General features: G+C 39.0%; 1 protein-coding gene across 4 annotated transcripts in view; it reads left to right on the top strand.

The window, feature by feature from the left end:
• LOC121863623 (probable low-specificity L-threonine aldolase 2) overlaps positions 1 to 13,309 on the top strand; it is an 83,788-nt gene that overhangs the window by 34,665 nt on the left and 35,814 nt on the right. For 3 of the 4 annotated variants that reach the window (XM_042362370.1, XM_042362369.1, XM_042362371.1), the window contains 2 exons: positions 9,262 to 9,386; positions 9,839 to 10,034. The exons of the other annotated variant lie outside the window; for it this stretch is intronic. In XM_042362370.1, the coding sequence (XP_042218304.1) occupies positions 9,262 to 9,386; positions 9,839 to 10,012 (299 nt within the window). In that variant the 3' untranslated portion in view covers positions 10,013 to 10,034. Of the gene's footprint in view, positions 1 to 9,261; positions 9,387 to 9,838; positions 10,035 to 13,309 lie in introns of those variants that run through there. 4 annotated transcript variants of the gene reach the window in all.

Here is a 13,309-nt window from a genome sequence, read left to right on the forward strand (position 1 = left end):
CATTGAGTGTTTTGATTTTGATTTACAGTCCAGTTAGTAACCAGAAAAGGTCTAGGTTCCAACAAAACCAAGTTAAAGCCATAACACATGATTGGTTGTTCTTCTTAAAATAATGCATTTATGAAATGATATTACTGTACAGTGCTCCTCACTCTAAGAACATCCAACTTCTAAGTAAACTTTCTGTGAGATACAAACACCATCATCACTGAGGAAGTACCTGCCAGAACAGGTGTTGAATGTGGATGAGACTGACTGCTTGAAGAAAATTTGTATAGGAATGTTACGCCTAAGAGGAGAAGAGGAGCCAGGTTTTAAAGCTGTAATTAAAGGGTATATATGCCCATATATCCATAATATTTTCATTTTACAATATATTTGTATCTACAAGAGCAAAGATGGACTCCCCACAAGGTTTCAGGGAACGTAACACGCTCAGAAGTAGAGGAGTACCAGTATGTAAATATAAGGATAGAAAATCTGATGACAAAGATAGTCATACTTATTTAGCTGCTTGTGCTAGATGGGGGCCTTGTAACTTCCAATTTATTTATTTTTTCTGGAAGTAGATGACCTTGTACATGCACCTTAATTGTTTGAGCCAAAGTAATCATCTCTGTTTGAACATAGGGTATGCCATTTTCCTTTGTCTATTAGGCATACCCACACATTCTATAAGATTTGAATTTTCCTTCTTCATGATTCTACATTTTTTCCCTCCTTATTCGTGTCCTTTTCTTCATCTCTACCACTTGTTATCTTGTTATCCTTCCTTACCATTTCTGCTTGTACCGGTCTCTTCCTTCATTATTTATCAAGCTCTTCCTCTGTTGGTGTGGTTCTCTTGATAACTAATCTTTCATTTCCCATTCTGTCTTCATACCATCCTTATAAATCCACCCTACCAAGACAGCCTTTAGTTTACCTTGACTCTACCTTCATCCTTCCGAATACTCCTTCCACTTAATCTGGTTTATCTCTCTCTCTGATTTATTAGCTTACTTTCCTTCCCTTCTCTAACTCCTCATACTAAAGTATTAGCCTGGCATTTGATATTCTGCTTTACTTGATACCAATACCCCTTCTGAGCTTGGGGGAGCCTGTTATCGTAGATTGTCTTCTTTAGGTCAGTGTCGATAGTAATTGCCCCACATTTGGCGGCAGCCGATTACCACTTCATAACTCCATTTAAGTTGGTCTGATACACTCCTGGATGATCTTTCCAATTCCTTCCACGCCTGTTGGTGTAAATGGCTATGGAGTATACAGTGAGTATGCTGTCAGTACAAAATTATTTACACAACCTATGATAAATGAGATTAAATTTTATATAATTTATAGTACTGTACTTCACTGAAGCTAAGTAAATGTACACACAGACTAGAGATATGTCAGTGAGTGATATTTTAGAAGCATATGCTGTTGTGGTGATAGACTTATGACGGGTAAAACCAGATAGAAATTTGGGATCTGATGGTTGGAAGTACCATAACAGAAACACATCTGATACTGTAATAAGAACGCAATGACATCCAATTTCTGAGAGAACCTGTGTGTGTCTGATCTGATTCTGGTTTAGTATTACATTGAGAAAAAGGCTTGAATGAACATATATTAAGTGTGGTATTATATCATCTGCTGTGGTAGGCATACAGGCAGTACAGTACGCTGCGCCATGCAGGCATACAGGGCAGTATTGTCATCATGTACAGCTGTAGTAGGCATGCAGGAGCAGTATTGTCACTATGTGTCTGCCCCAGAAATTGAGCAATATTGCACTAAAACAAATGTAAGTTTATTTTATCAACTTTTAGTTAGATTGGCCACCTTGTCTTTGCACTCAATGACAATTGGTGTCAGTGTCAAGAACATGTCACAACAAGGCAAACACCATATGAGCTGTCTGGGTGGACTTGAGATCATAAATGGTCTTAATATTATAAATGTAAGTCCTCTACACTTTCCTGATTCTGTCAATATGAGAAAGATCTTGTGTTGTGATAAGTCACCAAATACAGGCACAACAAGCACCCAGCAGTGGTAGTGCTAAATTGAGGACGTAGAATTATAAATGTACCTTTGAATATATGAAAATATGTGCAATTCTCCAAAACCTATACTAACCTCAAGTATGTCCTAGTCTGGATTGACATGCATGCTACGAAACCCACCCAGAAAGATACATAACATCCCTAGAAAAGGTCCAGCATACACACCTAAGATGATTCCAGAACCATCAGACATTGTCTGATTATCCAAGTTCAGTAGACCTTCTACAAGGCACAATATGGAAGATTTATTAAAACATACAATATCCTGAAAGGAGAGGAATTACAAACTGGAAACCATCTTGCAGAACAAAGCACATCAGGAATGTTTCTTCACAGATGCAGAGAGACCTGAATGGCCTACCAGCCTCGGCCATAGAATCATGAACAGGCCTGGCTTCAAATAACCCTCTACAAATAATATGAACACTGAGGATCCTACACAAGGCCACTGGCCCTTTATTATAGCTACTTTTTGTGGGTATCATTAGTAAATAAGCAAGATTTTCCTAATTTAGCATAATATATTTTAGTTTCATTGTAGTATTTTAAAATTGTTGTTATTAACTTATTTAATTTCACTACACTTTTCAACTAAATCTAGTCACATTTGAATTGTCTTTTATTTATTAGTTTACTTTTAATATTATAACAGTCAAATGGTTTTATCTTGTCATTGTTGATTTTTTCGCAGATTAAATTAGATGATGCTACTGTGATAATTGGAAAGAACAATAAAGCATGTCAAGATGTTCATTGTGTGCTTATTCAGTCTTTGGAACCTTACAACTAGGCACTTGTTTATGCAGGCTATTTACCATACAAATAATTGCATTATATGGTACAGGCACTAGATAGGTAAGTAGTAACTTTAAACAGGAAGCCGAATCTTGTCAAGGGTATATGGCTGTTTCCCAAGTATAGTTTCAATTTATGCCCGTGAGGAGAGAAGAACAGCCCAGAAACCAGAATACGCCGGGATTTTCTTACCCAACATCACAAAGAACTTTTAGCCTGAAGGAATGCATAATATGGTAAGACAAATAAGCACAGTATAGGCCCTTGAGAGTTCAACAGAATAATATATCAGTCTACTCCAAAATTTATGCTTAGTAGACCTGGAATCCCATAATGCCAACTATATGAAACATTGCCCAACACTTTTATAGTTTATATAATTATTTCATGATTCAAGGCTTGAAAAGCATAAGGTGGCCCCGGTTAACGAGCCTCGGTTAACGAGATTTCGTTAACGAGTTACCTCCATAAGATTCTGAACTTCGTTAACGGCAACCTTCACGGTATCCACGGTACCGGTTCTCCACATGTTTTAGCTTGCATTTACGTCCAACAGCGGTAGTATTAGTCCGCCAATACAGCAATCGGTCTTAGGGCCAAATTCCCACCTTTTTAGTAAATAATGGGCAGTTGGTACTATCTGGCAATTTTAAAAAGTTTAATATTAATTTTAGTTATTTAAAACAATTATTGAACATAATTGAAGGTAGGGTCATCAATGGTGGCACGCCATCCAGCCTGCTGCCAACACAGCACACAGGCGCTAGTCTGTGCCTTTCAGGAGGCGATCTTGCTTGAGAGACCTTTTCTTTCAACTAAATGTTTTTTTCTGTGTTTATACAAATTATGTCATTTTGAAATTTATTTTATATTGACAATATATGATGCAGTGCAGTGTTGATTTAAAGAAAATAATCTTGAATTACACCAAGAGAACTAGTAAAATTTTATGGGTGAATGGCGCAGTGACTCCTCTTCCACCCCAATTCCTTCTCTCTCTCCACCCCCATTCTAAATTCCATCATCAATAATATCATCATCATCCATGAGCTCTAATACACAATTCTAAAAGTAAGTACTTTTCACCTTTTTTGTTGAATTTAGGTAATTTTCTTGAGTTGGAAACCACTACCCAAAAACCCATTGAACATTGGACCTATAACCTTCAGAACGGATTGTGCCTGCTAACCGAATGCAGTAATACCCTGGCTTACGTAGTTCTTGGGCGCATGCTATTTGACATTTACGCAGCCCCCAGAACCGGAATAAAAGCGGCAGGGTGCATAAGGTCGTCAGCCATCAAACATTACCGGTTCTACCCGCCACCCACCACAGCGCCCAAGCCAGTGAGAGTAGTGAGGATATGGACTTTGAGGTTTGGCTAAAGAGGCCCTGTAAGCCTCTGTGGTGGAGTATATATTTGATATAGCGGATACAGGTGAGGCCAATAATCTGCTCCTTTCTGCCTCGAACCAACCCCCATCCCCGTGTGCCCAGCCATCTTTTCTTACCAATGTGCGTTAAAACCCATTATTGAGGTTTAATTGTGCATACCATCATAAAAATTAAGATGTTATTTTTACTAAACGTAGCCAGGCCCGAAAAGTAGTTTAGAGTCGCCCGGCCCTATTTCCAATTAATCCTATGTTCTGTTGTTCACTTTTTTTATCGCTTTCGCTTTTTTGATGATGCGGCGACCCGGCCCGTTTGACCGGGCAGAATCGGCATTACTGTATTTAAAAGTATCTACAATTTATGTCAGTAAATTGTACCTGTAGTCTGATACAGTACAAGTATCCCTCATTTAAAAGTGTGTGTGTGTGTGTGCACACAGGGTGGTGTAATGCATCTAGTGTGACAGCATTATATTAGTGTTAAGGTGCAAGCACTGTTTGCTACCTCTCGCTTTCAGCTGCCGCCGCTGGCTACCTCTGATGACGAACAAAGAAGCAACCTTCTGTAAGTCTTCCCCTACCAGTACACAGCCTCTTCACCATCAAAACTCCTGCTGTGCCTCCTCGTGGCAACACATGATAACTGGGTGCCTCGTGGGGCCAGGCTAGACCAGCAGGGGATCTCGGAGCAGCAGTGGGCCCCAGAGGGACAGCACATAGACCCACAGGCATGTGGACATGTCCTGGTGCCTACTAACCACTGCCTTGCAGATTAACCTTGGTAGGTATAAGACTACGGGTGTAAACCCTAAGCGAAAAATCTGAAGCGGAGACATGCTTACAGAACTCCAGTAAGACCCCAATGGCAGTGTAGGTGGAAGAGATAACCAACAAGGGAACCCAATGACTACACCAGCAGATGAAGGCAATGCAAAATGGACAGGCTAATAAGGCAAAACCCAACAAACTGGGCTATTGGCAGTCCATTGCAACTCTCCTCCCCATTCGTTGCAACTACCTGCACCACTGGACCAGGACAAGGGAGAGCCATGGTGTGTGGTTGCAGTCTGTGCTCTTGCCTCACCACATAAATCAACTCATGCACAGCCATCACTTACTACTACTCATCATACTCGATTCTGAGAGACAGCAAAGTAGGTGGGGTTGCATTCCTGAAAAATCTAACATTAAAAAAAAATTATTACTAAATGAGGATAACATCGAAGCATGGAGGACAAGCAACAGGTTTAAATGTCATGGCAGTAAACAGCGAGGACTGAACTCCCTAATAATAATAAATGAGTTCATTACGAATAGTTTCAAAGTTAAACGACGGATTTATTAACACAAAAATTCAAATTGCATACATGTACTGTACTACAACATCTTTTAAGATAAACAATAAAGTTGATAAATAGCATATTATAAAACAAAAGCACATATTTTATGAAAAAAAAAACCCAGCTCCTTCCACACTCAAACCAGCCGAGCACTCACTCAGTTGACTTAGAGATGTGTGCGTGCCTGCTGCACTGTGTGTATGCTGTGACATCACTGCCCACACATACAAACCCATGCTCTTCATTTTTCTTATTACATAATTTTATATGATATTTTCTTTATTTCTAAGCCACACTAGAGTATTGTAATGATTTTTTCACAACTAATATAGTTTCGATTACATGTAACAATGGAAACATGATATCTCACAGGCCACCTCATCTCCAGCTTTTCCCACTTTCACAGCAAGTTGAGCTAAACCGAATTTTGATTGTCCTCAACTACCATACTAGATTTTAACATTTAGTATTAAATAATACCTCAGATTAAAGTTAGGATAATATAATTGACATTGCTGGATTCCTTGTAAGACCAGGAATATTTTGAATATAAATATCATATATTTTGCACAAAAGATAACATATTTACTCAAGAGTAAACATTATATCTAAAATTTGTATGTCTAATGCAAAATCTATGATGTTTATATTCAAAATGATCATCAAATTGTAAGAATTCCAGCAATGTAAATTATATTCTGGCCGGATAATTTGTATGAATTTTATGAGCTAAATTAAAAAAAAATTATACTTCACCGTGTAAAGGGGTACACCCACCGCGGAATGTGAGCATCCTGGGTTCTGGCAGGGCACCGCGTAAACGTGGAAACGCGGAATGTGGGACCGCGTAAAGTGAGGGTTGACTATATATATATATATATATATATATATATATATATATATATATATATATATATATATATATATATATATATATATATATATATATATATATATATATATATATATATATATATATAAAATATATATATATATATATATATATATATATATATATATATATATATATATATATATATATATATATATATATATATATATATATATACAGGTTGTACCTCTCTAGTCCGGCAACCTCGGGACCTGACCGGTGCCAGACCATGGAAATTCACCCTTTTCCTGGATAGACAGTGACTTGTGCTTATGCCTGGAAGCACTAGCACCACTTTCTCTGCATCATGGTCTCTTTGAAGACATATTGAAGGGTTAAATGTCGTATAGTAGCTTCACAAATTTCGTGAGTTTTTAATTCTTAACGTATTTTATTGGAACACAAAAAAATAAGTAAAAATTTTGACGGCGGAAACTTGAATTTTGATGGGTTTGAACGGCCCGCCAACGTGCAGACGACGGGCATAATCGTGTAAACAGCGTCATTTCTTTTATGTACAAAAGATTCATTATTGTTTATTACTGAATGTCTTTTTTATTGAATTAATGTTTATGTGTGCAAAATGAGCAATACAATTCATTAATAATACGTAGAATATTAAAACACACGAGGAAATGACACAGCATTGTTTTTGTTGATTACAAAACCAGTGACTGACTGGTTCTACATATAAAACTGATGAAAATAAGACCTTGGTTGTAGCTGTAGTAAAACTAATATGGTTGTTTTAAGTAATGTTATTTAATGTTAATAAATGGAACAATAGATGTAGCTAATGATAATGGTAAAGAAAAGAGAGATCGCATATGTAAGTGCGCATGCGCACACATGAAAACATATCATCATTCCTTTACATAAGAATATGAAAGCAACACTTATTTACTGTTCATATATATTTTAATTAATGTTTCTGAATTTGTTTTTATTGAATTAATGTACGTGTGTGCAAAATTAACAATACAATTTATTAATAATACGTGGAATATTAGAGGAGACGAGACGGCTGCTGGCATTGTTTATGTTAAAGCTTACGAAACCAGTGACTGATTGGTTCTACATATAAAACTGAAGAAAATAAGACCCTGAGTTTAGCTGTAGTAAAATTAATGTAAAAAAATGAATATGGTTGCTTGAAGTACCTGTTATGTTATTTAATGTTAATAAATGGAACAATATAAGTAGCTAACCATTAATGGTAAAAAAAAAAGTGAGACTGCTCGTATGTAAGTGCGCACATGTGAAAATATATCGTCATTACTCTACATAAGAATATGAAAGCAACACTTATTTACTGCTCATATATATTGACGGGTGTGAAGTTGTGGCGAGTGTTGTTTAATTGTGTTGTAGGTATAGAATTATTGTATTTTTTGTGTGTGATACATTAGGGTGTTTGACTGGCTGGGAATTTACCCCATTAAACCCCATGTTATAATGATGCTGATTTATGATATTTCGACCTGCGATGGGTTTTCAGGAATGTAACCCCATCATAAATAGGGGGATACTGTACCTGTATATAGAAAGCCGTCAAAATCATTTTGAGTCATATCATAACACCTCCAAAGGTATACTGTACAGGTATTGACTTTTTTAATATAAGTCAAAATTATAATGGTTCTCCAATAATTTTTTTTTATTTGTCAAGTTACTGTACTTCAAATCCAGTCAAATGATTTTGGTTCTGTGCTTCACTAAAATTCAGCTTAAATCACAAGTCGTCTACTCAAGTTTTCAAATTTAGCAAACAATCAGCCATCCAAGGACTCTCCCTCCATACATGTCTCTCAGCAGGTGGCTGACAAGTCTTGCCAGTTTAGTGTGTTACAACAGGACAGGTGCTGAACTTGTGACTCATGATTCACACATGCCAAGAGATGTGTACAAATATACAGTATCTTTAAAGGAAATTCTATCCGTATAATATACAGTACTGTATATATTTTGTCGGGGATTTATGCATGCTTATAGGAAACAAAAAGCGAAATTATAATGCAGTACAGTACTAATAATCATCTGAAATGATAGCATGAATAGGTTGAAATGTCACACAAAATTTTTAGTTATCGTAGCCATTCAGATGTTATCATGTACAGTATTAGACCTATGACAACCGCCATGGCCCACCTGTTGGGGGAGCCACTGGTCTTGGACTAATGGGAGGTCTAGTTGTTACCTTGTGTGTTTGTGAGTACGAAAGCAAGTGAGTTTGTAAAATCAACTCCTCCATTTTTCAATTAAATGGATATGGATGGATGGTGTGCATATCTCAAGATGGTTCCTCTCTGACGAGTCCAGTTTTTTTGCACAAGCTTGTGAAATCAACACTCAGTCTCCACTAATTTTCAACAAAATTTCACACATTTTGCACAAAAGTGTTGTAAGGACAAACAATGTGCAGTTTGCTCTGCACTGATGTGTCCTTCTCTCTGTCTTAGTGATTATTTACACAAGACAAATTAGGATGCTGGATGCATACCATATATTGTATGCAGTATTCTTTTGTCGAGTTAGTTACTTATTTGGTCAGTCACACTTTTGCTGCTGCTGCTCTTGGTGATTTGTGAACACTGTCTGGTTGGATTTTCAGTGTTTTGTGTTTACTGCATGTTCATGTTCAATTTTATCATTAAATGTTTTTTAATTGACTTCTTTCATTTTTCTTGCACAGAAAAGAAATATATGGTAGAAATGATAATTTTATGTTAAAAAATTTCTTAAGTTGCTAAACTGCTGTAAGCTAATGCTTACAGGTTCATGAATTTCAGCAATATCTGAAACTGGAAGCAAGAATGTGACTTGCCAGTTAGCTGACGTTCACACAAATATAGTCATCGTTCACCTGCATCCTGAAGCTTTAACTCCAGAGCAGTTCTGTGACAGGTTATCCATGGTAGGCACTGCCTTAATGACCTTTGTTAATGATTATATACAACAGCTGATTATAATTAGTTAATGATTTATAAATGTTGAAATGAATAAATATGGAATACTTAAGATTGTAAGGCTTCCTTGGCTCAGTTGGCAGCATTTTTTATTCAATTTGTGAGACACAGGCCCAGTCCCATGGTCAGAGGATTAGTGAGCTGTTATATTGCTGCCACAGTGCCTGGGGGCAAACCTAACTCTTCTCACCTGAGAGTTACAGACTTAGGCTACAAGTTGTAGGAAATATCATAAAGGATGTGTGTAGGTTTTCACTAGAGATAGTGCACAGCAGATGAGTTTATCATGTAGTTGTTAACTCATATTTACTTGTGTGATTCAATCCAGTACAATATATAGAAAAGTATATATAAACATTTGCTTAAAATTGTTTTCCTGATGCCACTTTTTGTTTTTTAGGTTGGTGAAGGAGAGGCTAGAGTTGTAGGTGAGGAAATTATAATAAGAGTGCTGCCTTGGTCGACAGACTCTGTTCGATTTGTGACGCATCATGATGCAACTTTTGATGATGTACAAATAACCATAGCAAAGTTAAAGCATATCATAGGTGAGATAGACTTACAGGAGAAGTAATAAAGGCAACTGACAGTGTAAAGGAAGGACTGTATGCTACCTACCTAATGCTTAATTCACCTCTCAGTTTGGGAGCTTGTGGCTGGTAACCCCACTGTCTTGTTTACAGTTATTATTAAAGAAGAAAAAAACAAAAAGATGAGATTGGAGCATTTGAATGTTTGTGGATATTTTCAAAGTGACAAGGAGGTCGTGTAGAAACTGTTGGGTGGACGGAATCTGAATGACCTGTTACTTTGCTCAAGAATGTTTGAAGGTGAGCTGGAGACCAGTGAGGGGAGTAAAGTCAGGAGCATCTGAGAGTGGAAAAAATGTGGCAGTGGTGCTGGACGATGGAGAGTGGTGTTGGATGATGAAGAGTGGTGTTGGATGATGAAGAGTGGTGCTGGATGATGAAGAATGGTGTTGGATGATGAAGAATGGTGTTGGATGATGAAGACCGGTGTTGGATGATGAAGAATGGTGTTGGATGATGAAGACCGGTGTTGGATAATGAAGACTGGTGTTGGATGATGAAGAGTGGTGTTGGATGATGAAGAATGGTGTTGGATGATGAAGACCGGTGTTGGATGATGAAGACCGGTGTTGGATGATAAAGACCGGTGTTGGATGATGAAGAGTGGTGCTGGATGATGAAGAATGGTGTTGGGTGATGAAGATTGGTGCTGGATGATGAAGAATGGTGTTGGATGATGAAGACTGGTGTTGGATGATGAAGAGTGGTGTTGGATGATGAAGAGTGGTGTTGGATGATGAAGAATGGTGTTGCATGATGAAGAATGGTGCTGGATGATGAAGAATGGTGTTGGATGATGAAGACTGGTGTTGGATGATGAAGACTGGTGTTGGATGATGAAGAGTGGTGTTGGATGATGAAGAGTGGTGTTGGATGATGAAGAATGGTGTTGGATGATGAAGACTGGTGTTGGATGATGAAGAATGGTGTTGGGTGATGAAGAGTGGTGTTGGATGATGAAGAGTGGTGTTGGATGATGAAGAATGGTGTTGAATGATGAAGACTGGTGTTGGGTGATGAAGAATGGTGTTGGATGATGAAGAATGGTGTTGGATGATGAAGAATGGTGTTGGATGATGAAGACTGGTGTTGGATGATGAAGAATGGTGCTGGATGATGAAGAATGGTGTTGGATGATGAAGAATGGTGTTGGGTGATGAAGACTGGTGTTGGGTGATGAAGAATGGTGCTGGATGATGAAGAATGGTGTTGGGTGATGAAGACTGGTGTTGGATGGTGAAGACTGGTGTTGGGTGATGAAGACTGGTGTTGGGTGATGAAGAGTGGTGTTGGGTGATGAAGAATGGTGCTGGATGATGAAGAGTGGTGTTGGGTGATGAAGAGTTGTGTTGGGTGATGAAGAATGGTGCTGGATGATGAAGTGTGGTGTTGGGTGATGAAGTGTGGTGTTGGGTGATGAAGAATGGTGTTGGATGATGAAGAATGGTGTTGGGTGATGAAGAATGGTGCTGGATGACGAAGAATGGTGTTGGAAGATGATGAATGGTGCTGGATGATGAAGAATGGTGTTGGGTGATGAAGAATGGTGTTGGATGATGAAGAATGGTGCTGGATGATGAAGAATGGCGTTGGATGATGAAGAATGGTGTTGGGTGATGAAGAATGGTGCTGGATGATGAAGAAGAAATGAAGATGATGAAGAATGGTGTTGGGTGATGAAGACTGGTGTTGGGTGATGAAGAATGGTGCGATGATGAAGAATGGTGCTGGATGATGAAGACTGGTGTTGGGTGATGAAGAGTGGTGCTGGATGTGAAGACTGGTGTTGGGTGATGAAGAATGGATGATGAAGAATGGATGATGACTGGTGTTGGATGATGTGGTGCTGGTGATGAAGATGGTGCTGGATGATGAAGACTGGTGTTGGGTGATGCTGGTGTTGGGGATGATGAAGAATGGTGCTGGATGATGAAGAATGGTGCTGGATGATGAGAAGAATGGTGCTGATGATGAAGACTGGTGCTGGATGATGAATGGTGCTGGATGATGAAGAATGGTGCTGGATGATGAAGACTGGTGTTGGGTGATGAAGAGTGGTGCTGGATGATGAAGAATGGTGCTGGATGATGAAGACTGGTGTTGGGTGATGAAGAATGGTGCTGGATGATGAAGAATGGTGCTGGATGATGAAGACTGGTGTTGGGTGATGAAGAGTGGTGCTGGATGATGAAGAATGGTGCTGGATGATGAAGACTGGTGTTGGGTGATGAAGACTGGTGTTGGGTGATGAAGAATGGTGCTGGATGATGAAGAATGGTGCTGGATGATGAAGACTGATGCTGGGTGATGAAGAGTGGTGCTGGATGATGAAGAATGGTGCTGGATGATGAAGAATGGTGCTGGATGATGAAGAATGGTGCTGGATGATGAAGAATGGTGCTGGATGATGAAGAATGGTGCTGGATGATGAAGGAGAATGGTGCTGGATGATGAAGACTGGTGTTGGAGTGATGAAGCGGTGCTGGATGATGAAGAACGGTGTTGGGTGATGAAGAATGGTGCTGGATGATGAAGAATGGTGTTGGGTGATGAAGAATGGTGTTGGGTGATGAAGAATGGTGCTGGATGATGAAGAATGGTGTTAGATGATGAAGAATGGTGCTGGATGATGAAGACTGGTGTTGGATGATGAAGACTGGTGTTGGGTGATGAAGAGTGGTGCTGGATGATGAAGAATGGTGCTGGATGATGAAAACTGGTGTTGGGTGATGAAGAATGTTGCTGGATGATGAAGAATGGGTGATGAAGAATGTTGCTGGATGATGAAGAATGGTGTTGGGTGAAGGAAGAGTGGTGCTGATGATGAAGAATGGTGCTGGATGATGAAAACTGGTGTTGGGTGTGATGAAGAATGGTGCGGAATATGAAGAATGGTGCCAAGTGGATGAAGAATGGTGCTGGATGATGAAGAATGGTGCTGGGTGATGGGAGACTGGTGTTGGGTGATGAAGCACTGGTGTTGGGTGATGAAGAATGGTGCTGGGTGATGAAAACTGGTGTTGGATGATGAAGACTGGGTGTCATGGATGAAGACTGGTGTTGGGTGATGAAGACTGAAAAGCAAGAGCAGAACAGATGATGAAGAATGGTGTTGGATGATGAAGAATGGTGCTGGATGATGAAGACTGGTGTTGGGGTGATGAAGAGTGGTGCTGGATGATGAAGAATGGAAAGGATGATGAAGACTGGTGCTGGGTGATGAAGAATGGTGCTGAATGATGAAGAATGGTGCTGGATGATGAAGACTGGTGTTGGGTGAT

This window comes from Homarus americanus, unplaced genomic scaffold (genome assembly GCF_018991925.1).
Source record: "Homarus americanus isolate GMGI-L3 unplaced genomic scaffold, GMGI_Hamer_2.0 scaffold41366, whole genome shotgun sequence".
Classification (NCBI taxonomy): Eukaryota; Metazoa; Arthropoda; class Malacostraca; order Decapoda; family Nephropidae; genus Homarus; species Homarus americanus.